This window comes from Eulemur rufifrons, chromosome 1 (assembly GCF_041146395.1).
Source record: "Eulemur rufifrons isolate Redbay chromosome 1, OSU_ERuf_1, whole genome shotgun sequence".
Taxonomy (NCBI): Eukaryota; Metazoa; Chordata; class Mammalia; order Primates; family Lemuridae; genus Eulemur; species Eulemur rufifrons.
Window position 1 is genome coordinate 40467970 of NC_090983.1, and position 24901 is coordinate 40492870.

General features: G+C 35.5%; 1 protein-coding gene across 6 annotated transcripts in view; it reads right to left on the reverse strand.

The window, feature by feature from the left end:
• Positions 1-8041: 8041 nt before the first annotated feature.
• PMS1 (PMS1 homolog 1, mismatch repair system component) overlaps positions 8042-24901 on the reverse strand; it is an 83179-nt gene continuing 66319 nt past the window's right edge. For 4 of the 6 annotated variants that reach the window (XM_069469375.1, XM_069469367.1, XM_069469359.1 and 1 more), the window contains 4 exons: positions 19395-19874; positions 15885-16015; positions 12103-12263; positions 8042-8387 (listed from right to left, as the gene is read on the reverse strand). In XM_069469375.1, the coding sequence (XP_069325476.1) occupies positions 8223-8387; positions 12103-12263; positions 15885-16015; positions 19395-19874 (937 nt within the window). In that variant the 3' untranslated portion in view covers positions 8042-8222. The remainder of the gene's footprint in view (positions 8388-12102; positions 12264-15884; positions 16016-19394; positions 19875-24901) is intronic. The other 2 variants (XM_069469390.1, XM_069469382.1) reach the window with 1 other exon arrangement.

A 24901-nucleotide genomic window follows, 5' to 3' on the forward strand; every position in this document is an offset into this window, starting at 1 on the left:
ACCTTAAGGCAATAATCAAATTCCCAAAAGTCACAGATAAAGAAAGGATCCTAACAGCAGAAAGAGAAAAGAAACAAATAACATATAAAGGAGGTCCAATGCATCTGGCAGCAGAATTCTCAGTGGAAACCTTACAGGCCAGGAGAGTGGCATGACATATTCAAAGTGGTGAAGGAAAAGTACTTTAATCCTAGTACATTATATCCTGCAAAGATATCCTTCAAACATGAAGGAGAAATAAAGACTTTCCCAGACAAAAAAGCTGACAGGCTTGTAGATAACAGATGAGAAAGTGCAACAGTGAAATGAAGGAACACACACATGTTGCATGTATACACACAAATACACACTGGGCCGCAGGAAAAAAGATTTCAGGCCAGGCACAGTGGTTCACGCCTGTAATCCTAGCACTCTGGGAGGCCGAGGCAGGAGGATCGCTGGAGGTCAGGAGTTTGAGACCAGCCTGAGTAAGAGCGAGACCCCTTTTCTACTAAAATATAGAAATTAACCGGACAACTAAAAATATACAGAAAAAATTAGCCGGGCATGGTGGCTCAAGCCTGTAGTCCCAGCGACTCAGGAGGCTGAGGCAGTAGGATTGCTTGAGCCCAAGAGTTTGAGGTTGCTGTGAGCTAGGCTGATGCCACGGCACTCTAGCCCGGGCAACAGAGTGAGACTCTGTCTCAAAAAAAAAAAAAAAAAAAAAAGAAAGGAAAAAGGATTTCAAATTTTTCAAATTTATTACAGAAAAAGGTTTGAATCCATCATCAAAGACCCAAAAGGAGACCATGGATCAAGAAAGAGTAGAGGCAGAAAAACCATTTATTAGCCCATTTCTGACAATATAGTCACCAATTATCTCAACGAAATAATAATGTGGTTGGTAGTTTAGGAAACACATGAGTTAATTTCCAAGAAATTTATATGAAGAGAAGAAGATAACATAAGGAGAATACAAAACAGAATTATTACGCTAACGGATACATATGAAAGTACTTTGTAAACTGCTGAGCTCTACACCAATGATACTATCACCAATCTAAAAAATTGTGTCAGGTTAGCCCAGAATGAGAACTGACTTATAAAATATACTTGAGGCAATGAAGTAAACTTTTTAAATATGCTCAGAGCAATAAGATGAGCAAAAAAGGCCCATTTGTTACAAATGATATGTGACTCTCAGGAAGCCGATAGAGATAAAATAGTACAAAATAGTACAGGTAAACTTCTATTTTGCTTCCTTTTTCTTGCTATGTAAAAAAAAATTCAGATGATTCTGAAATATAAATCTGTATGCCTTATATTTAAATAAAAGTTATAAATATAAAATAAATTCTTATATTTCATTGACATACCATGTTCTTCTTTTGAACTACCATCTTCACTTACAGTTTCTGTTTCTTCCTCCTTTGGGGAAAAGAAAAATGTAACATTAAGACCAGTCTTACATGTAGATGAGAGTAGGCAGTTTTCTCCAAATAGCAAAAGTATATCCCTATATTGCCTAAAACTCTATCCATTAGAGGTTAATTCAGGGTAACTAATTCCTTTTGAAATCCAAATATTCCCATCATTCACATTATAGTTTTCCCCCTTTATGACAGAATGGATCTTTTTATTATTTACATTGATATAAATGATTTCTATCTGATTCCTTTTCCTTTAATACTTAACTAAGATCAACCAAATTAAGGGAAAGGGAGGCATAGTTGGTGGTTGGAAAAGAGATAACAAACAGATAATCTGGAAATATTTAGACCCATATGGAATGCAGGAGAGAGCATAGAGACAGCAGCACTAAGTACAGGGAACCTAGAGAGCCATGACACAAAAGAGGATGACAAAATACACATTTTTCGCCTAGGCAAATATCAGAATACTTGCTGTTATGAAAGTCAAGATAAAATTAAATAAATTTAAAGCATCTTTTTGTCTACATATGCCATAAACTCAACATTTTTGTTAAGTGCAGTCTTTATCATACTCCAAATCACTAACACATTTTATTGGCAAATATCAGAATTAGAAAATGGGGAAAAAAATGTATGCTTTAAAATTTTACTTTGAATTTAAGTTTAGAAATAATGTATTTTTATACCTCAAGAATGTCAAATTCTTCAAGTTCTTCTAAAGAAACTTCTTCTATGTTGAAAGGACACAATGAACATGAGATGACTAAAGCACTTAGACATAACATAAATGGAATTGTAGCAGTATAATGTACCTGACCTTATTCCCCTATTTTTATTCATCCTAACTCATCTTAAATATGATTTTAAACTAATATTCCTAATGTGTTGTTCTGATTGTGTTACTTTCCTATTTAAAAACTTTTAGCTGTTCTTACCAAAGTTGAAAATCTTAATAGCCCGATATTCAAGTCCTCTCAAGATTCAGTCCCAAGTGAACTTTTTAATCTTATTTCCCATGACTCTCCTCCCTCGGAGAGCATGGAAAGTAAGACCAACATTGGTTTGTTAATACCTACAGAGCTGGAATTGAAGGAAGAGAGAGCTAAATAAAATGTTATTCAAATTTACAAATATTTATAGATTGCCTTCTTGGTTAGTGACTATGCTAGGTGATACAGATAAACAGAGGTGAAGCTATATAAGAAGAATAAGTTTTTAAATGGCACTAAAATCATTCTTTATGAAAGAAGTAGTACTCAAGGGAGAGTACCTTAAGACACTATTGTAGGGAGCAATATCTAGATAAACCATGGCATAAAACAAAGTTAAAGAATATTAATTGCTTTCTCACTCATAGTTTGATTGCATGACTAGGTAGGTGAGAAAGGAAAATCCTTGTGCTTATGTGGCAGAGCAACAAACAGATCTGTAAATAATCCTCAAAAGTACTCTTATCCCCAATCTCAAATGCATGACTCAAATATAAATTAATACAAGAACATTTTAATAAAAAGCTACATATATATGAGTAAATTTTTATTATAAAAATTCAAGACCATATCATTTGTATGAAAATTTCAGATGAATTTGCAACCCCTATAGGGATCATTTTCTAGAAGATCAGAAAGACATTTCAGTAATAAAACTCATATTAGTATAATGTAAATGTTCTATTTATCTATATATGCATAACAAACTATCCCAAAACGAACTGGTCAAACAAACCTTTCATGGTTCTAGGGGCTGATGAGTTCATCTGGGTGGTTTTCACTTGGGCCATCTCATAGACTTATAATCAGATGGCAGCTGAGAGTTATCTGAAGGCTTCTTTACTCAATGTCTGGCACCTGAGCTGAGATGGCTGGACTAACTGGGAACAGGTCAAGCATCTCTTCCTCCACATAGCCTCTTTCCCTTGCTAGCTTGTGCCTTCTCACATAATGGCAGACCCCAAGTAGATTGACTTCTTACAAGGTGATTTGCAACCATTTCAAGATAGCCAGGAAAGCTGCAAGGTTTCCATGACTGAAACATGGAAGTTGTATAGCACCACTTCTTCTATAATGAAATGGGCAAAGTAATCATAAACTAGTTCAAATTCAGTGACTGGAGGAATAGATTCCACCCCATAAGGCAGAATGTCTGTGTGTACAAAAAGAGAAGAAATGATGGTGGAGGCAACTACCTCAGTAACGTTTTTGAGAATATATAAATCTGACTTCTTAAATAAATGTCCTATAAAAAACCATAAACCTGACTTTCCAAAGAGAATGGAAAATCACAGATTCATAAATCTGATTATTTTATTTTCAGTGTATATTTGCATTAAAAATGTATGTGTATTCTATTTTGAGAACCTAGCATTTGGCCACGGGATTATGTGCACTCTTGTTAACCCAAGTGTGATCACTGAACCAGCAACATCAGCATCACTTGGAAACTTCTTAGAAATGTAGACTATCACACCCTACCCCAGACCTACTGAATCAGACAAGCCCAGAGAGATTGATATGGACACTGAAGTTTGAGAAGTGCTAACTTAGGCCATATTTACATACTGGTACAGAGTATACTCAAATTTGTAATCTGAAGAAACCTACGAAACATGAAGTACTCTTCTTCCAATTTGGGGGGCAGAGAAGGATTGTATAACACATTTTGTTTTGTTTTTAAGGGGGTGAATGGCTAAAACTTGATTTCTCCAATAAAATGTCTGACAATTTAAAAATTACACGTGTTAGGGAGAAATCCTATTTTCACCTGGGATCAAGAATCATCACTGCGCTGGGCTCATGCCTATAATCTTAGCACTTTGGGAGGTTGAGGCAGGAGGATCACTTGAGGGCAGGAGTTTGAGACCAGCATGATCAACAGTAAGATCTTATCTCTATAAAAAATTAGCCAGGCATGGTAGCTAGCACCTCCCTAGATCCTAGCACTTAGGGAGGCTGAGGCGGGAGGCCAGGAGTTTTAGACTAGCCTGAGCAAGAGCAAGACCTCGTCTCTACAATTTCCGGTCCTACCCTAGACCCATGGAATCAGAAACTGTGGGCACACTGCCTAGCAATCAGTGTTTTAACAAGCTCCCAGGTGATTATGATGAATATTCAAATTTGATAACCACTGGTACAGCATTTTAAGAGCTAGAGAAAAGATCTTTACATTAACTTGTAGTGCTTTAAGGAGGAATAAAAAATGTGATCAAATTAAGTTAGAATAAAAAATGTGATCAAATCAGGCGGCAGTGGTGAGTCTAATGGTGTGTTGCTACTATTACTGAAAACAATGAAGAAGGCTTTGAAGACTAAAATTTTAAAGTCTAAGTGAGAGTAACCAAAAGATCTAGAATAAGGTTAACAGTTAACTCTTGATTATTCGTGTTTATGAAGGGAGAAAGTAACTGACAATCTCATTTTTTATTTGCAATAAAACTTGATTTCTTTTTTCAGTAGTTACCTTTTTGTTTATGATAATATGAACATTTAGAGTGAAACTAGCAGAGTACTAAATTAGTTGTGTGCACACTGGCGAATCATTTAATCATTCTAGGTTCCTTTTTCTCATCTGTAAAATTGGTTGGGTAACCCCCAGATTCTTTTTAGCCACTATGAATCCATGAACACTGGCTTGCCCGAAATGCACCAACACCAAGAATAAGTCTAGTTCATTTAAACATTTTAATATCATTACTGGTATTTTAATTTCCCCAGCAATTTCAGTTAAGTCGGTCATCAACATTTGTGTGCTCCATATGTATTATTTCCTTTACATTAAGTACTATAAAGAGTTAAATATATTTTTGGTTTTCAGTTGTAGACCCTAACCCCACTTTATACAGCTGCTCCTGCTTCTCCCTTTCACCTCCCCCCGCCGCAAAAAAAAAAAAAAAAAAAACTGGAGGAAGCTTGCAAAAATATAATGAAAATAAAAGTAAACAGATGGGTTAAGTGGTTGGTTGGATCAGGGGGGAAAATGAGTCAATAGTAATTTACATTATGCTTTAAGAAATCTGGGCTGTGGTGGGATGAATCGCAATTCCTGCAAACTGAGCCACAAAATCTGGATAAAATCACAGAGAATCAAACAGCCAATGAAAGTAATAAAAGTCTGTCCATCTGAATGCAGGCCTAACATTTTTCATGTTAAATATTTAAAACCTCATAGGCCCGGCTGGATCATAAATGGCTACCTTCCCAGCAAAACGTCCATCGGAGGGTTCTGCAGGCCTCACTTCCCTATGGCTTTGGCGTCATCCCTGTGGCTACCACTCAGTCTAGGATCTTAGCAACACCGCTGGGTCTCAAGAGGCACTTTGAGGGATTAACAATTTGAGAGTCCACCTCCTCCCTGGCCAACGCCTCCAACAACCCAGCCTAAAGAGGAGGAAAATGGGTAACTTGGGGTGAGGCTTTCCTTTCTCTTCAGGTCTCCTCGCCTCGCCCTTAACTCCCAGAGTTGGCCTGCTAGCCCACAGCTGCCGTTCCTTACCTCCGTCCTGGGATCCAAGGCTTCTCCGTCGCCACCGCCCGCTCCGGCCATTTTTGTCCCGGGGTGGTGCTGGGACTGCCGAAAGGGCTCGTGCGGGGCAGGGAGGGCGGCGTGTGCACCGCGCGCGTGGTTTCGGCGTCAGCCTCCTGCGCCGGGGCCACCTGTGGGGCGACGCCAGGGCCACCTGTGGGGCGACGCGAGGTCAACTGAACCTGCCCCTCTTCTGGAAAAAGCTGCCAACTCACCCCCTCTGCTGATTCCCTTAGAAAAACGTTGCTGCCCAGTTGATTCACTCAAAAAAGCATTTAAGTGTCACAAAGTGTTTTATACTCCCCCCCAACACCACCTACACTTTGTTGACCCAAATAACTCCTTAGGGCCTGTTTCTCATGGCAGGCAGTATAACGGTGGGTTAGGAACGCCAGCTCTGGGATTAGACTCGATAGGATCTGCAATTCTAAATTTTTGGTGATGATTAAATGAGATCATACAAGGTTAAGTGCTTAGCCTAATCTAGTAAATAGGTGGTAAATAACTGCCACCATTACTATCAACAGGATCTGGCAGAATTCAGCACTGGTTAAGAAAAAAACAAATGAGTTTATCTACAAGGCCAATAAAGGTTATATTGGCAAATAAATGAGTCCACAATTTTGCTTAGGGCTGGTGTAAATATATGATGCAAATTTCATCACCCTCTGTATCTCTGTAAGCTCTTTCCTTAATTTACCCAATTAAAAAGTTTTCCCAGAGAGGGGCCCCACACTTATAAAAGAGCTAATAAGGGGTGGGAGGACAGTTATTTTTGTAACCGCCAGACCAGCCTTATCTGGCCATACTGTTGATAACAGAATGTCCAGTTATTTTGCAGGCACAGAGCTAAGAATTTTCAAGTTATGCAGCCAGACCATGTGCAGGAAAATCTGACCTCAAATAATTAACACCTGGAAGTACAGTTTTGCCCACTCCTCCTCAACTAAAAGATGGGACATGGCCAGAACCAAGCAACAGAATACTTTCAAAAGGGATGGGTCCATTGTCTAGGAATGTCTGGTGGTAAGACCCCTCCCCATGCCCTATCATAACGTCTTGAAGTTCTTCCAATCAAAAGCTGCCCTGCCAACTCTTCCACATAACCTGTCCTCCCTAGCCCATAAAGCTTGCCCCAAACCTCAGACTAGGGAGACAGATCTGGGTTTGTTTGTTTCCAGAAGACAGAGTGCCTCCTGTGCCTTGCTGGTTGACTCTCTACACACCTTTTCTTTTCCCAAAACCTGGTGCCACAGTATTGGCTTCTATGTGCACCAGACAGCAGGCCCATTGGTTGGGACATTTTGGTTCCTGGGAAACAGAATAACGTTGGCACAATAGGCCAGGCTACAGCTAGAATTCCAGATATCACAATTTGTACCTCTTAACACAAGGATATTACCAATTTAAAGAGGATCTTTGATAATTACTGGAGATGGTGTGTAGAGACACTGTATCCAGAGTAACATATCTTACTTTACACAACCAATAGTTGGTTCAGTAAAAATCATGTTTCAGCTGGGTGTGGTGGCGTGGGCCTGTAATCCCAGCTACTTGGGAGGCTGAGGGGAGAGGATCCCAAGAGCCCAGGAGTTCAAAACCAGCCTGGGCAACATAGTAAGACCCTGTTTCAAAAGAAAAAAAAAATCATGTTTAAACTTTTGTAAATTAAATATTTTGGTACACTGTGGGACCTGGTTTTTTAAGGGGCACATGTACAATAATCTTCACCTAAATTTTCTGTTAAAAGTCTAGTTTTCCCCATGTTCTCTGTCAAAATTTGACTCCAAACTCCAATAATTACTATATAAGAAAGAGACAGCAACATCTAAGCTGTTACTCCCAACATGAAGGTAAACGTCAGGATTTCTGAGGTTATGTTCTTCTTTCTCTTAACTTCATGTTCTCATTTTCTCCCACTCAGTATCTCCATCTTACTTTAAACAAGATTGACAATATTTGTCTGATATGCTAGTCTATGTGACATGTGACTTCTCCCTGCACAAGGCTGACCTATTAAATTTACCACCCAAGAATACTACCTATCTTCCAATTTGGAGTCTACAACTAATAATTATCAAGAAGGCTGGTTGTTGAGAATAAAATGAATTAATAGTCTATTAGTTTATTTAAGTTTTCTACAATTTTTGAAACATTTTAATATACAAATAAGCCAGTGAATGTTCATTTATAAAATGACCATTTGACATATAATACAAAGATGGTTTAAAAATTGACTCATTGTTTTGTGACCAAATCAATTTCAACAGTAACTAATCTTCTTAAACATAATCATGTAGTTTCTGGAAGATGGGTTAAATGATGAAAAAATGGGCGACCATGAACACACCCTTTAATTTCATTTCCAAACTGGTGCTTCATTCTGTAGATAATGTCTTGGATGTCCTCTTTTGATAAGTGCATGGGTAATTGTCTAGACAGACGGACTGCTTCTCCCTGTGAAGGCAAAGTCATACATGTTACTGTGATATACCCTGAAGCAGAAAACATTATCTTGGCAAAAAGACAGAAAATTGATTATATTCATCTTATTAATTCACTCAACAAATATTTATTAAGCCCCAGTTATGTTGCTGGTTCTAAGGATAAGGTGGTGAGCAAGAAAACAAGACCCTTAGCTTTTATAAAATTTACTTCCTAGTGCAGAGAAACAGAAAATAGATAAAAAGACAAAGAATTTTTTTGTGAATAAATAATGCACAAAATTAAACTGGGCAATATGATAGAGTGATTGTGTGGTTGGAAAAAGCTTACTTGAGATGGCTTTAAGCTTCTTTTTAAATAAGGAGCCATAACGCAAAGATCACGGGGAAAGAAAAGTGTTTCAGGCAGAGAGAACAGACAGAATCAAATGTTCAGTGTGGGTGCAACTGTTAAAGGGAAGGGAGAAACAAGAGAGTTAGGCAGCGGCCAGATCATTCTCTAGGATAGGGTGAGCAACTGGGGTTTTAATCTGAATGCACGGGCAAGTAACCAGAGAGTGTTTAAGCAAAAGCCTGACATTTGTTTCACATTTTAAAACAATCAGTTTTATTCCTAATACAATAGAGTCAAGACGACTTCGTGATGGATGACTGAACTGGTTATGAAGGATGAAAAATCAAGGATAATGTCCATATTTTTGGTATAGTAATGCTGTTTTCTGAGATAGGGAGAACTCAGATTTTGGAGATAGTAGTGTTAGCAAAACTGGCTTAAGATTTTTTTTTTTTTTAATTGTTGTACTTCAAAGATCTTGAATCCTAATATTATTCTCTTTAACCACACACCTATTTTCTTTCCAACTATCCTACTCCTTTATTCCAACTAAGCCTGTTCTTTTTCTTTACTTTGATCTTTTCTCTCTCCAATCCCTTCTTATTCTCCTGACCCACAAGCACCCTTCTGTCATTTTTCCCTAGTTAAGGTGGGAACAGTGAATGTGACATTAAGGATACTAGCTTTACCAACTTGCATTCCTTTTAGATTCCTACTAAAATCTAATTTATCTTTACATCTCTGTAGTACCTAACATGGTTTCTTGTATATAATGTGTTCAAATTTCCCTCACTCACCTTCCTCTTGTTCTTCCACCATATCCAGTTTGCTAATCCCTACCCTTGGCCAAATTCTACTGAGCACTACTGAAGAGTCAGGAAACTATCCTAGCTGGATCCAATAGAAACGTTAGCTCTTTTGAGCCCTGAATGACACCTGGAAATCATCTTAATCCTCTCTAATCAACCGTCTCTTACAGTACCTACAGCTCTTAATTTCAGATCTTTGCTACTGAACTCAAATTCCCAATGCCTTCCCAGCCTCGTCCCTCTCAGCACTACTTCTCCTACTGTTTCACCACATATATCAGGACGTGATTTCTCTCAAGTTTACCTAAAAATATTACTTTCACTTTTCTTCCCCTCTTCTGCTCTTGATTCAGAAGATAGTTTCTCCTTTCCAAAACTTACATCCTTATGCCATCTTCCCTCCTGCCTTTTTTGGAACATTTACTCTGCAATCTTTCATTGTCAGTCTTTTCCATCAATTCAATACAAATGTGCTAAACATATTCTTTCCTTTCTTTCACTACCATGTCACTTGCTGCCTACTTTTTCACCATTAATCCACTCTTTAACCACTGGCAAATCTCTTCCATCTCTACTATAGTTAACCCTTGAACACAGGTTTTACTGCACTTATACAATAGTCCCCAACCTTTTTGGTACCAGGGACCAGTTTCATGGAAGACAATGTTTCCACAGATGGGGGGTGGGGGAGGAAGGGGAATGGTTTTGGGATGATTTAAGCACATTATATTTATTGTGTACTCAAACCCTCTGCTAATGATGATCTGTATTTACAGCTGCTCCCCAGCGCTAGCTCCACCACCTCAGCTCCACCTCAGATCATCAGGGATTAGATTGTCATAAGGAGCACACAGCCTAGATGCCCTTGCATGCACAGTTTACAGTACAGTTCATGCTCCTGTGAGAATCTAATGCTTGTGTGGTGATGCAAGCGATGGGGAGCAGCTGTAAATACAGATGAAGGTTTGCTTGCTCACCCACTGCTCACCTCCTGCTGTGCGGTCGGTTCCTAACAGGCCATGGACCAGTACTGGTCTGAGGCCCAGGGGCAGGGCACCGCAGCACTCATACATAGACTTTTTTCAACCAATTCTGCTTGAAAATACAGTATCATGGGATGAGAAACCCACATGATATGGAGAACTGACTTTTTGTATGTTTGGGTTCCACAGGGCCAACTGCAGGACTTGAGCATTTGGTCCTGGAAGCAATCCCCCAGGTATACCAAGGGACACCTGCACTATGCCATCATGGCTCTCTTCAAGATTACCACTGCCATCTAGCTGTCACACCTGAGAGTCTTCTCGCAACCATTACCCTTACAGAATGTGATACTACTTATTTTTAAATTTCTTTCCTTTCCTGACTTTTCTTTCCTTTTCTTGACTTTTATAAGATACCCTTCTCTTGGTTCTCCTTTCACTCTCCTTTCTCTCTTACTCATTTTATTCAGCTTGATCTTAAATGGAAGCAAGCATCCCTGTGATTCTGATACAGGTTCTCTCCTTTTTCTAGACCTTTTTCCTTAACAATCACATCTACTATTACCTTAATATAAAGAGAGGGGCAGTACTGGCAAAGAAAAAAACAATTTAAAACCAGTCCCAACCACTTTTTTTTGTTATTTCTGAAATTTTATTTCTTCCCACATGGTTCTTCAGTACACAAAACACTACCTACAATGTCCTCAACCTTTACTTAACTTCATGCTAACTTCTTTAAAGTCCCTAGAAACTATCAGTATTGAGTTGTCCCCACAATAGGCCGAGAATTTCCATACAACGAAGCTCCTGAAAGATTCCCAGAACACTACTGAATACATTCTTCAGAAGGGGTAACAAGTGAACTCTCCTATTAAGGAAGTCTGACCTTCAGAATACAACCAACGGGCATACCATGTATTGTAAACAAAAAAGGCTCATTTTAAAAAAGGGAGTATTAGAGTTCACATTTATTCTTAAAATAGTATCAGGCAACTTCGAGGAATATATAGAACGACAAATACAGAGGCGATCACTACTGCTTTCTTGCCACTAACCTATACTTGGACATTTTAAAGTTTATAATCTTCCTCAATCCTTTTATTATTTTTAAATTTAGTCTTTTAAACCACTGTTACATTTCTCATTTGTGGTGAATATTGTTAAGAAAACAAAAATTTCCATTTATTCAATGATTTAGGTCTTTCCCTTTCCCTCTCTTGTTTTGCTCTCAAAGAGATCAGGGCTTAGAATATCATATTTCAATTCCTTTTAGACAAGTAGATGGCATAAAAGTGGAACAGTTTTGAATCCCTCCTAAGGGGATTATTTATGGAAATTAAAAAAAAAAGAACTTTATCAAAAATGTTTCATCCATAAAGCTCTTCCTGAATATGAAATAATGCTATGGTAGGAATCCAGATAGAGTTTACCAAAACCAGTCTATATGTGAAACTTTTAATGGTCTTTTCTTTTTTTAAGTGCTCCTTCTTGCAAATAACTAATAAACCTCATAAAAACTGTTTTATTATTTTGAAACCACTATTTTTTTAAGAAACAAATATCTTAAAATCTAGCCACCCTACATAAATTAATAATGCATACCTCTAAATAACTTATCACTTTTCGAGGTCTACATTCAAAAACTTCTTTTGCATTTTTGTTCAATATAGCATTAAGAATTTCTTTTAAATCCGTTACTCCATAGAATGGGAGACAGTTAGCCATTCCTTCTATTTCCAAGTAGTTTTCAGTAATGGAAACTCCTGAAATAAAAAATAAAAACATAGTTTAGTATAAATTATATTCCAGAACATGTCCATTAAAAACAAAATCACTGTTAAAGGATTTAGTGAACCTTCATTAGAATTTAATATAGTCAGGACAAAGTTTTGTTCCTTAGGTGGAGAACAAATAGTAATCTCCCACAGGATTTCACATTAAGTCATAAGTACTCATTGACACCACATGTGCTTTATATAATTTCATTTAATCTCAGTTATTGCTGTTCTGCTCCTTACATTTGTTTAGAACATTTCTTACTTTGGAGAGAAAATGGATTCCCATGATATTTATTAAAATATAACTGGTTTAAGTGTTTTAACAACTGCTGCTCTTCAAATTCTATCTTACTGTTTTAATATCTAATTTAAGGGCCTGAATTATTTCTGTGATGATTTTAACTTACAAATTACAAAAATAGTCACATAGTAAGTTATTAATATATTCCTAATTTGAGGAAATAAAATACTAATGTTTGTTCAAAATATTTTACTAGGACAATATTTAAAAAACTGACATTTATTAAACTACTTTCAATAATTTAGTAATTAAAATAGAACTAAAAACTAGCTACAGAATTGGACGTATAACTGGGTACATAATCCATAACAGCATATATTTCAAAGCATCAGATTTGGCTTTAGAATACATGATTTTGGAAAACAGCACAGATTTGTCTTCTTTGGCTGTATCTGTATAACAGTGTTCTTAGTACTTAAGTCCACATAATTCTACCTAGAAGAAAAAGAGATGATCCAATTTTGGATAAGTAGTAGCTATCAACGGATTAGTTAAAAAAAATGTGATGCAACTTGAAGAGTTTCAGATCCTGAGACATCAATAATCCAATCTCTTACCTATTGCCAGTTACACACTAGTTCCTTTACCTAAATGGCAGATGCAATGGTGGTAGACTACAGAGCAGGTGTCCTAACGTTTTTCCCAGGAAACAACTGGAGAATAATATATGACGACATATCATCAAGCATTAAGGGATGAGATACAGAATCCAATGAAGGGAGACGAAATGAGTTTGAGCAACAGGGGGAGCTCACATGGGACTCAAAACAGTGTATATAGACAGGCAAAGAGGAAATAGCAGACTATTCTAGTTCACAACTCTTTTATGTATTTATGTAGATAATAAATTTCCAAAAATATCAGTCTAAGAGACTTTTCACTATTACTAGTTCTAAATCTTCTACAATATGATTAGATTGAAAAGTCTAATACTAACTACATTTGCCCTGGAAAATTATACACATTTCACACAATTACTAGTGGAAATGGGCAAAAAGTACTTGGCAACAAATAAGGAAATTGAGCAATATTTTAATCTGTTTGCAAAATTCAAATATGGAAAACTTAGAGACATTATGAACTATGTAACAATAAACTTTCAAAAAGTTTCCATAAAGTTCTGTAAAATGCTTCCCAATTTTCAGAGAAGCTACATCAATGAATAAATGGTTTGACAAGTTTTCACTTCCTAAAATATGAAATTCTTACTGAAGCAGGACAGAAAGCTACTCTCATTAAAAAGCAAAGTTCTTAGGGTCACACTGAGAATATTTTTCCTCAAGGCCAGATGTATTCCTTCTCTCTTTCAAATGCTTTTATCCTTATCCAAAGATGTTTTGTGACAACTGGCAAAGTTAGTACAATACAACAATATTCTCACTAAAAGAGAACGGAACTTAATTAAAGAATGGAAAGACAAAAAATGAAGAAGGAAAACATAAATGTCTTTAACTTGATCTGCTATTGACAAGGGAAATAATATTGATGATAATCTCAGTAAAGTTAATTCCAATCAAATCAAGTCAGTTTGTAGATGATTGTTTTAATCATTTTTGTATCTTTGGTGTTATGCAAAGTATCAGGCATTCAACGTTATTTAAAAAGTACTGTCTACAAGCTAAGAGCTGAAAGCATTTGTCAGACATAAACTTACTGGTAGCTCAAAAATAAACATATTCTTGGAACAGATAAGACAGTTATCCTGATTGTTAAAAAAAAAAAAAAAAAATGCTATGATAACATCTTTCACGAAGAAAATGGCACCTGCCACTACCACCACATAACTAATTAGAAAAACAGATTAAGTCAAGAATAAAATACCTTCTACACACACTTTGCTTCATACTTCAAATAAATTCAAAAAGATGCCAGGGACCCTGAGGAAGAAAGATTTCTAGGACTAAAAGAAATGACTGCGAGTCAGTTCAGGTCCTAAAGTGGGGGCTGGAGGATGGGAAGAAAAGAGAATATTTGAGCATGTACAATTGCCAAATACTACGCTCATTGATATATTTGTTACCTTGGTTAGTGCTCACAACTACTTCGTGAAGTAAATATCCCAATTTTAATAGGAAGGCAAATGTAACAAATTAGTTAAGAGCTAGGCACTAAAAGCAGATTGCTTAGGTTCAAATCTTGGTTCTACCAGAAACTGCGTCCCCTTCAGCTAACTTAACCTTTTGGCCGTTGATTTTTTCATCTGTAAAATGGGGACAGTCATAGAATCTGTAGGGGTATTAGGGAGATTAAATTAATACATTTAATACTTAGAATAGTGCTCTGCACACAATATTCAATAATTATTAGCTGTTATCAATGAGAAAACAGGCCAACTGATTTTCCCCAAAACACAATATTTTTAAATGGCAGTGTTGGGATTTGGACTCTCTCTAGCCCAAGTCTAAATATCTGGAATTGAGGTCGGAGGTAAAAAGTTTAGTGTATCCTTAAAACTTCAAAAGTCAAGTAAAATTAGTTTAAGTTTATAAACGTACACCAAAACATGCTTTTGTACATTGTTTTTACTTATTTTCTTTTCATGTCTCAGTAAAACATTCCTTTAAAAATCTTTAAATGCTGTTTGGTTAAGCTCTTGTTTTTCTACACTGGGGGCATGAGAAGCTTAGAGGCAGGTGGTGGAACAGTGGAGTCCTTCCTCATGGTGCCACTGTGCCCCTCTGACACCAGAGGAAGCTAAGGTAGAAGGCAGTTTACTAAGGAAACTACAAAAGAACAAAGAGGGGATAGCCAGGAAAACTGAAGTCTCCTAGCCAGATGAATTTTCTTTTTATTCTATCCACCCAATGAATTTCCACACTAAATAAAGAGGGTTATCAGTCTTTTAGCAGAGCCATGGAATCAAATTATTCACTCTCCAAATAGTAAGACTGCTGATGCTACATGTCTACTTGGCAAACAAGTAAATGCTTTTAAAAAAGGAAAGATGTCCATTTCTGTTAGGCCATTCTAGTATCCCACATATTTATTTCTGTTTAATCATCTAAAGGAGTACTTTAATAATTTAAACAAAGCAGGCGGTTTGACTATTGTGTCAAAGGATGACAAAAATTATAAAACTACCTGTTTAGTTATGAAAATGCAAATGCAAGGTATTGGACCGAACAAATTTGCTTGTTTCAGGCAGAGGTGATCTTTTTGAAATAAGTCTGTTTTTATACAGCCAACATTGTACATGTAGTGAGACAAAAATATACCATGATATCTGTAAATTATAAAACCCAACTGTAACTTTGGAACAAGACTTACTCCTCCAATTCAGGAAATATTAAACCACATTATCATACCTGGTATCAATTTTATCTTGAAACCATTTGCTGTAAGACGAGGGTCAGACAGGTAGGCTGATTCACTGTATCTCTGGTCATCTGCTGTCATTTTATATAAAATCTCTAAATAATGAGATCCATTTAAAAGACTGAAAAAGAAATTATGGCCTTTTAACTTATTAAATATGTAAAATGAAATAAGAAGATTTATGGAAAAAAGTTAACCCAAGGGCTCTTTTTTTGGGTGGGGGGCGGGAGGGGACAGGGTCTCACTCTGTTGCCCAGGCCAGAATGCAGTGGCATCATTATAGCTCACTACAACCTCAAACTCCTGGGCTCAAGTGATCCTCCTGCCTTGACCTCCCAAAGTGCTGGGATTACAGGCGTGAACCACTGCGTCCGGCTTCCAAGGGACATTTTTAAAGTGTTATAATCATTAACCAAAATATGAAGGTCTAAGTAGTCCTATGAGAAACTACTGTTTTACATTTCTGTTAATATTTTATTAGAGACGTACTGCATACAGTATATTAACAGGGGGAATAGAAATAAAAAACAATTTCTATCTTCTAGAATGTTACAAACTCAATGTGAAATAAATGGCTCTCTCTAAATATAATGCAAATGAAAACTATAAATAATACCATTTCATACCTTTAAAACATACATAATAACACACTATCGAGTTACTCAAGTGGTCCATCCTGCTGAATTTTCAATTACTATTCAAGGTTTCTCCAATAACAAAAAGATAAATATGTATCTTTTTCTCCCAGGAATTTATAAATTAATCAATTTAGAGCTTGGGAAAGCTTCCTTCAGTCTATTGTAGCCATGGCATCTTTGTCAAAGGTGGCACATAAAATGATTCTGAGTGGTGCAAAATTTTGAAGAAGCCAAAGATTGCCTACAAATCAACCTCACATATTGGTTTTAGGCTTTGTCAGGGTGCCATATAACAAAATAGTCATTGTAAAAAGGTGTCTGTTGGGACTGACATGTGAATGGTTACCATTTTCCCATTCATTCAATGAATATCTGGGTGCCTACCACACAATAGATATTGTCTTAGGTACACAGGCATTGCTCTGTGTTTCAATACAGGATGCTATGCTATTTTATCACAATCCTTTACACCTTGAAAAGTAAATGAATAGATAATGTCTCTGCTTATCAGTTCTAAATGGCTGAAGACCCCACTGGCTGTGAGAGCCCAGGTTTCAGAGAAGACAGCTTTGGCTATATACCCAACATGCCATGTCTTGCCTAACCAATATTCTGAAAATCACTCTGAGAGCTGGTGGTACAGGTGGTGGTGATGATGATAATGATATAGTATAGCAATTAATGGCGCAGGCTCCACAGTTAAATTGTCTGGATTGTAATCTTGGATCTTATTTACTGGCTGTGGGAGCCTACATAAATTACTTAACCATTCTGTGTTTCAGTTTCACTATAAAATGTGGATGATATCTGCCTCATAAGATTGCTGGGAAGATCATAAAAAGACTTGGCAAAGTTCCTATGATGCAGTAAATGCTCAATAAACATTAGCCATTGCTGTTGTCATTATTATTATTATTATTGAGCCCTTCCTTTTTATTCTGTAGATAACTAAATTACTCCATTCAGAGGTAGGCTACACAAACAGAAGTAGAATTCTGGTGAGAAAACTGAGCTCAACCTATAATTACTCTGTCAACATTGTGGGATACTTATTCCATGAATCAGTTTTGAACAACTTGTACCATTAACTGTGATGTGGATGCCACATTTCAAAAGAAGGGAGAAAAACAATTTTGAATTAAATTTTCTTCATTTATGTTCAAAAGATTTGTTTTCAGGTTAGCATAGGCCCAAAATAATCCTTTTTATGTATTTGTTTTTGAATAATACATAGAAAAATATTTTTTAAAGTCTATAATTTGGACAAGCACAAAAAGATTTTTGAAATTTAAATGAAAGTTTATAAATTCAGAAAAGCAATTGAGTCTAAAAATTCAGATGTGCCCCAGCCATATTTGAGGGAAGAAAGAGAACATATTATCAGGCTTTTAAAACTTTTTGAATACAGTCCAAGGCATTGTTTTCTAATTCTGCCTCTGACAGTTTCCTAAACCAATCTTAAGGGAATACTACAAAAGATACTGGATTTTAGTTAATGGGATTCCTGTTGCTTTATTTATAAAGACAGATTTAACAGATTTTTTTTGTAGTCTGGCTCTATTTTTTTCCTTCTGGTGGCACTGTATTTAACAAGAGTTTTAGCACATTTTATAAATGATTTCTGCTTTATTCTTGAAAATTCTGAAACAGAATTATCTTATGATGTGTCCTAGAGTATAAAGTTTTAATTTTTTAAATTTCAGGTTTTTATCTCCTTTGTCGTATGATTCTCTTCTACCCACGTCAGACTAAAAAAGTATAAAAAAGGGAAATGTTAATAGGTTAGTCATTAGTTATTTTTACAGAAAGTAATTTGCTCATATAGGGTAGGGAAACGAAATACCCCATTTTACAACCAATAATAAAATTATTTCAGGCAACAATAATCAATGACTGTTTGAAACCATTAGATGGAAACGTTGACAGGGAACTTTAAGGTGGAAGACCAGGTTGTCATCAGATGAACCTAGTGATAGATGTGTTTTGATGTGATGAAATACGAAGTACACAAGCCCGCCTATTAAACAGTCTTACCAGAGAGTAAAATCCAAATCTATTCAATCCTCCTGAGCTAACTTCCAATAAATACGGGAGAGAGAAAAACTAGTTAAATACCACCACAAGAAAGCAAACAGACAAATATAGACAATGGAACATTCCACCGAACAAGAGACTCGGTATCTACAATAAGTCAATTTGTGCTCCTAAGAGACATAACCAAATGTAATCTGTGAATCTTGTTTAGGTACAAATTACATTTAAAAATTAGGGGAAAAAAAAAAAGACATTTTGAGATACTGAGGAACAATTCCACAGAATTATTATTGTGTGAGGTATAATATAACAAAGGCACTGTGGTTAGGTACGAAAATAGCGATTTTTGAGATAAAAAGATACCAAAAGATGCAGAAGGGGGAATTGTTCTAAACTACTTAAGAAAATACATGTGTATATACTGTATGTAAAAGGACAGATAAAGCAAATGTGGCAAAATCTTGATAACTGTTGATAAAGGTGTGTTCACTGTTATAATTCTATTTTGGTTTGTGTTTGAAATATTAAAACAAAGCATGCACAATAGAAGAAAGTCATGGCAATCTAACTTTGAAATGAGGGAAGTCACTAATCTTCAGGAGACAGCTTGATATTTATTAAATGCACAAATGAACTACCTAGAATATTCTAAAATTATTTATAAACAATTCCATTAAAGATTAGAAATCAAATTTTAAAAAGATTTCTTTAAATAAATACCACTTATCCCTTCTGGGAAATACTTACAACTTTTTACCTTCAATTTCTAAACTAGTATGAATTAAAAATTGTTTTTAGAGTTTAAAAAATTGTATTACTTCATCATACCTCTCTGTTAATGTAATTGGCTTTTCCAGTGGCTCCGCAGGAATTTTATGATTCTCAAGAAGTCTTTTAAATAGCAGGGCTTCTTCTACTCTATATGGATTTAATAACATTACCTCTGTTTTGGATGTAATTAGCCATGCATCAGGAAATCTGAGATTGTGGATCAAGCAAAGTTCATCCTTCTCTTCTAGGTCAAATTTCTTTTGTTTCTGAAAATTTATTTTTAAGTTTTTCATAGAAAAGGGGATCTGTGCAATTTTAATATTTTGACTTTTTTTTTCAATTTGGGACTGAAAAAGCTCATCAAGTTTTGGCTGATTAGATAATGAGGTTTTCAACTTGTGCTTCTGTGCCAAAGTCCATGAGCTGGGTTTTATCTTTTTTCTGCCATCTTTAAATGATATTTGTGATTCTTGTTCAATGGCTCTCTTCATTTGACCATTGTATCGTTCCAAGTCTTTAGCAGCCTTCTCTTCATATCTAAGAAAAGAGATAAAATAGAGCTAATGAGGTCATAATCAGAAATATATTAACCATTTGAAGTAAACTTTATAAAAAATAAAAAGCTGGCATTCCAGGTCTATAAATGACAAAGAAACATGTATTGGACTAACACTCCTGCATATAACTACAATAAATTCTGAAGAAAATATAAAACTCAACTATTTAAAATAGGCATCGCAGAATAGTCAAAAGCATGCAGAAATTGCAATGGATTCAACCCCTGAAAAAAAGAGATCCACATTTATACAACTTTTACCCAGAGGGTAGTCCCCAGCATTAAAGGGGAGAGAGTGGCCAGAACTCTATCAGAAAGATGCAGTCTTATTAGCCTGAGTCATCAGAACACAGAGCTACTTGCTTCCAGAACAACCGGAAAGAAAGAAAATCCCAGAAAATCCCATGTGTGGGAGCCCAGAGGAAAACAACCATCAGAAGGCCAAATGAGCTGAACAGAGATTTCAGCTGCTGCTCATTGCAGAGGAAACAGAGTATGGAGTTTGAATTCCACAAAGTTTCACGGCTTGGTAAGCACTTTGGGCTTTCGATTAAAAGTGGAGGAGGGCAACATCTTAGGGTAAAAAAAATATGCCCTACAACTAAGGCAGTCGCCCTAAGACTAAGGACAAAATTGGAACGGTCTTTCCCTAACAAAGTATAAAACAAAGCCTCCACAAGCTCAAGGTAATCTGTTAGCAATTTAAACGCCTGGTAGAACAAAAATCAACACTTTTCAGAAGAAGATAACAGAATCCAGAGTTTAAAATATATCATCTGCAATGCCTATTATACAATCAACAGATACCACTCAAGCAGGAAAATGTGAGTCATGGTGAACAGAAAAAGTGGTCAGCAGAAGCCAACATCAAGATGCTCAAATGTTAGAATTAGCTAAAAGAAATTAAAAATAGGTTTTATAAATGTTTAAGGTCATAAAAGATGATTATGATGAAAGAAGGGGGGGAATTCAATAGAGAAATGGAAATTATAAAAAAGAATGAAATGGAAGTGGAAATTCTAGAACTAAAAAATACAATGAGTATTTCCAAGTATTCACTGGATAGGCTTAACAGTAGATCAGATGGCAAAAGAAAGGGTCAGTAAAGTTGAAGACAGATCAACAGAAAAGTGACTGAAGACTGAAAAAGCACCTCAGGCTAAAGAACCCAAAATTTGATTATATTCTGCAAAAATGTTCTTCAAAATGAAGATGAAATAGACATTTTCAGATAAAAGATGAGAATTTATTGCCAGTATATTTATTTACACTATTAAGGAATGACATCAAATATAAGTGGAATTATACTTATAAGGTTTTTACATTTTATGCAAGATGGTACAATATTACTCTAAGTAGATTATGATAAATTAAGAATGCAAAATGTAATCACTAAAGCAAAAAATAATGAAAAGCCAATAGAAGAATTACAATGAGACATTAAAACATATTCTTTTAACCCTTAAGAAGGCCTCCTGCCCCCTCAAAGGGAGGTAGAGAGAAACAAACTAGAGATGGACTAATAGAAAACAAATAGGAAAATGGTAGACCCAAACCCAACCATATCAATTATTATATTACATGGACTAAATATTCCAATTGAAAAGCAAAGATGGTCAGAAAGAACTTAAAAAGTAACAACTAACTTTACACGTAAGAGTTACACTTTAAATGTAAAGACACAGATAGTGTAAAAGTAAAAGAGTGAAAGAAGATACCTCATGCAATTAGTAAGCATAAGAAATCCAGAGTGGCTACAGTAAGATGAAGTATATTTAAAGAAGAACATTCCATAATGATAAACAGGCCCAATAATGACAAATGTGTATGTACCATATTAACAAAGCTTCGAATTACCTGAAGCAAAAGCTTATAGATCTAAAAGTAGAAATAAATCCAGAATCATTAAATCAGAGATTTCAAAATCCGTCCCTCAGTAACTGACAGAAGCAGACCAAAAAAGGAAAAAATCAGTGAAGCTATTGATGATTTTAGCAACACTATCAACTACTTCTACTTAATTGACATTTTAGAACACTACCATCTAGCAACTGCAAAATCCTGATTCTTTTTAAGTGAACAGGAAACATTTGTCAAGATAGACCATATGCTGTGTCTTAATACATTTCTAAAGATTGAAATCTAACTTACTATTTTCTCTGTTCATGACAAAATTAAATTAGAAATAATACAGAAAAGCCCAATAGTTGGAAACTAAACAACATAATTTCATTATTAATAACAACAGTTCCAAACTGGAAACTGAATAAACACATTTTGGTATATTTATACAACTGAATATTATATATCGATTAAAAAATGAACTATCAGATTCAGCACATGGATGAGCCACAAAAATATTTTGTTGAGGGGAAGAAGCCAGATATGAAAGAGTATATATCATATGACTTTATACATATGAAGTTCAAGTATTGGCAAAGCCAAGCTAGTATAACAGAAATCAAAACAGTGGCTGCCTATGGAGACTGGCTGAGAGGTGACATGAGAAGCCTTTCTGGGACGATGGAAATGACCTATACTTTGTTTGGGGTGGTGTTTCTACAGGTGCACACATTTAGGAAAATGTATCAAACTATACTGTTAAGATCTTTGCCTTTGACATTAGGTAAATTTTACCCAATTTAAAAAACCATTTAAGAAAATGTTAAGGCACAAGTACTCAGAAAAAGAGAGAATGAAAAATGAATTAAAGAGTTAATTTCAGATCTCAAGAGTTCCTTATATAAGTGCTGTAACATGGAACACATAAACAATTCCCTGAACACTACAAAAGAAAATTTACATACATTAATACTCTTAGTAATTAGATACTAGTAAAATTGTAAAGTCACTACAATAATCACAACGTGAAAAATATGATTTATAATGTTTTCATAACTAAGTATTAATTTTTTCAGTTACTAGTCTCATTTTAGAGTCATCAATGAAAAAAATACATTCAAATAAACCGAACACACCCAAGCCATTTAACTCAATTTCAAAGGTACAATATAATGGACATTTTAAAAATTATACCAGGTAAAAAGTTAAGAGGTCTTTTCTTTTTGTCAACAATGAGTAAAATGAAACTTCTAGGGCCAAAGAAAGTCTAGCACAGTGGTTATATCAATCCTTTTCTAAATATTGAAATGCCTGGGTCCCACCCTCAGAGTTTCTAATTCTCTGAGTCTAGGCCTAGGTGGAGATTGGGCAGCTCTGTTTTTAAAGAGTTCCACAGATGATGCCAGTGCATACTCAGAATTGGAAACTACTGCTATGTGTTAAGCACAGTATACTGAGTGGTTAAGAGCACAGCTAGTCTGGTTCTGCCACTTAGTAGCTCTGTAAACCTATGCAAATTATTTAATTTTTCTGTGCCTCAGTATGCTATCTACAATATATGGATAATCTGTACCTACTACATAGTTTTGTTGTGAGGAATAAAATAAGTTAAAATATTTTATGTACTTAGAATAGTGCTGGGCACATAGCAAATGGCGATAATGTTTGCTGTCATTATTTTCTATCACAAAACACAAATCTTATGATGAATGGGGCATACAATTGACTAAGAATTGGTAATTAAGTATCCTTACTAAATTTTTTTTTTAATTTTAAATTTGAGACTAGAGAATTAAGGTTATTTCTAGTCTCCTACTCTTAAGAATCCGGCTGAATTCTATTACATGCACAAAATACTTTCAAGAAGAAACTTGGATACATTAAGAAATAAAAATGATATTGGGAGAACTGTAGTAAATGTTAAAAGGGACACCAAGAGACAAAGGGCCACAGCATGGCACGTAATGTGTACTCAATACATGTTTGTTGAATGTAGAAATGCTAGCTGAATAAGAATGTTAAAAAAAAAAAAAAACCTTGTTTTACTGTAAACTAGATAAAAAATGCCTCCTTTGGTTACTTACCATGCTGTATTCACAATTTTTAAAATGATTTTCTCCCAATTCTACTTAGAATCTGAAGTTCTGGATTAGCTACATAAAACACATAATTTTCAATAGTTTACTTTCAACAGGTACTAGAAATAAATATATTTAGCTCTTAAACATTCAAATTCAAGATTTTTACTGTGCATTGGAAAATGAATTCAAGGCAAAGGTCACCATTTGTAATTAATTATAATGTGCAAATTTCCATAAACGGTACTAATCTTTTGATTTACACAAGAAGTCAATTAAATTAGTTCCTTGGGAAGTATAAAAAGTTATGTCCAAAGGAATATTAAGTAAATATTAAGTAAAAACAAGTGCTACCTTTATACTTAATTTCATTAGGGGGTTTATATTAATCCTGATTTGACCAGTAGTCAATTCAAATGATGTTTTTGTGACTAAACATTACATTTAATTATAAAGTTTGCTTATTATTTTCAGTAATGCCCCAACTGCAATGATATTCTTAATTATTTTAAGTAGAAATAGCCACTGCATAGTAGCTTTGTATAGCTACTGTAAAGGAAAGTTCAAGTTAACATCACTTGACTGAGATCCCAGTGGCAAGGCACGTGGCCTAAATCTGGACTCTAATCCACTAAAGGAAAGGGGAGAAAAGAAAAAAAAAAAAAAAAAATCCAGAAAGGAAGAACTAAAATATGAAAGTATGCCCCCTGCTCTAAAGTCTGTTTCAAGCTCTCAGCAGAATTTTAACAGCTGGAAAACCCTGATCCTAGTCCTTATTCAAACTCTTTTGTTACTGCTTACCGAAACTTCCATAATCTGGCCCTTGCTTTCTCCATTTTTCATTACTATGTTTCTTCACATTCTATTCCTGTTATAAAGGGAATTTTTTTATTTCCTCAATAACACCATGTTCCTTTTAGCGTCTGAGCCTTCTCACATGCTATTCCTCCTACCTAGACAATTCCCTAAAACCTTCCTGGTTAATTCTATTCAGGGAAGCATTTCCTGTCCCACAGGTGAGACTTAACCTAACTGCTGAATGTTCTCATAACTCCCTTATAATCTTAGAACTCATCACATTCTATGAT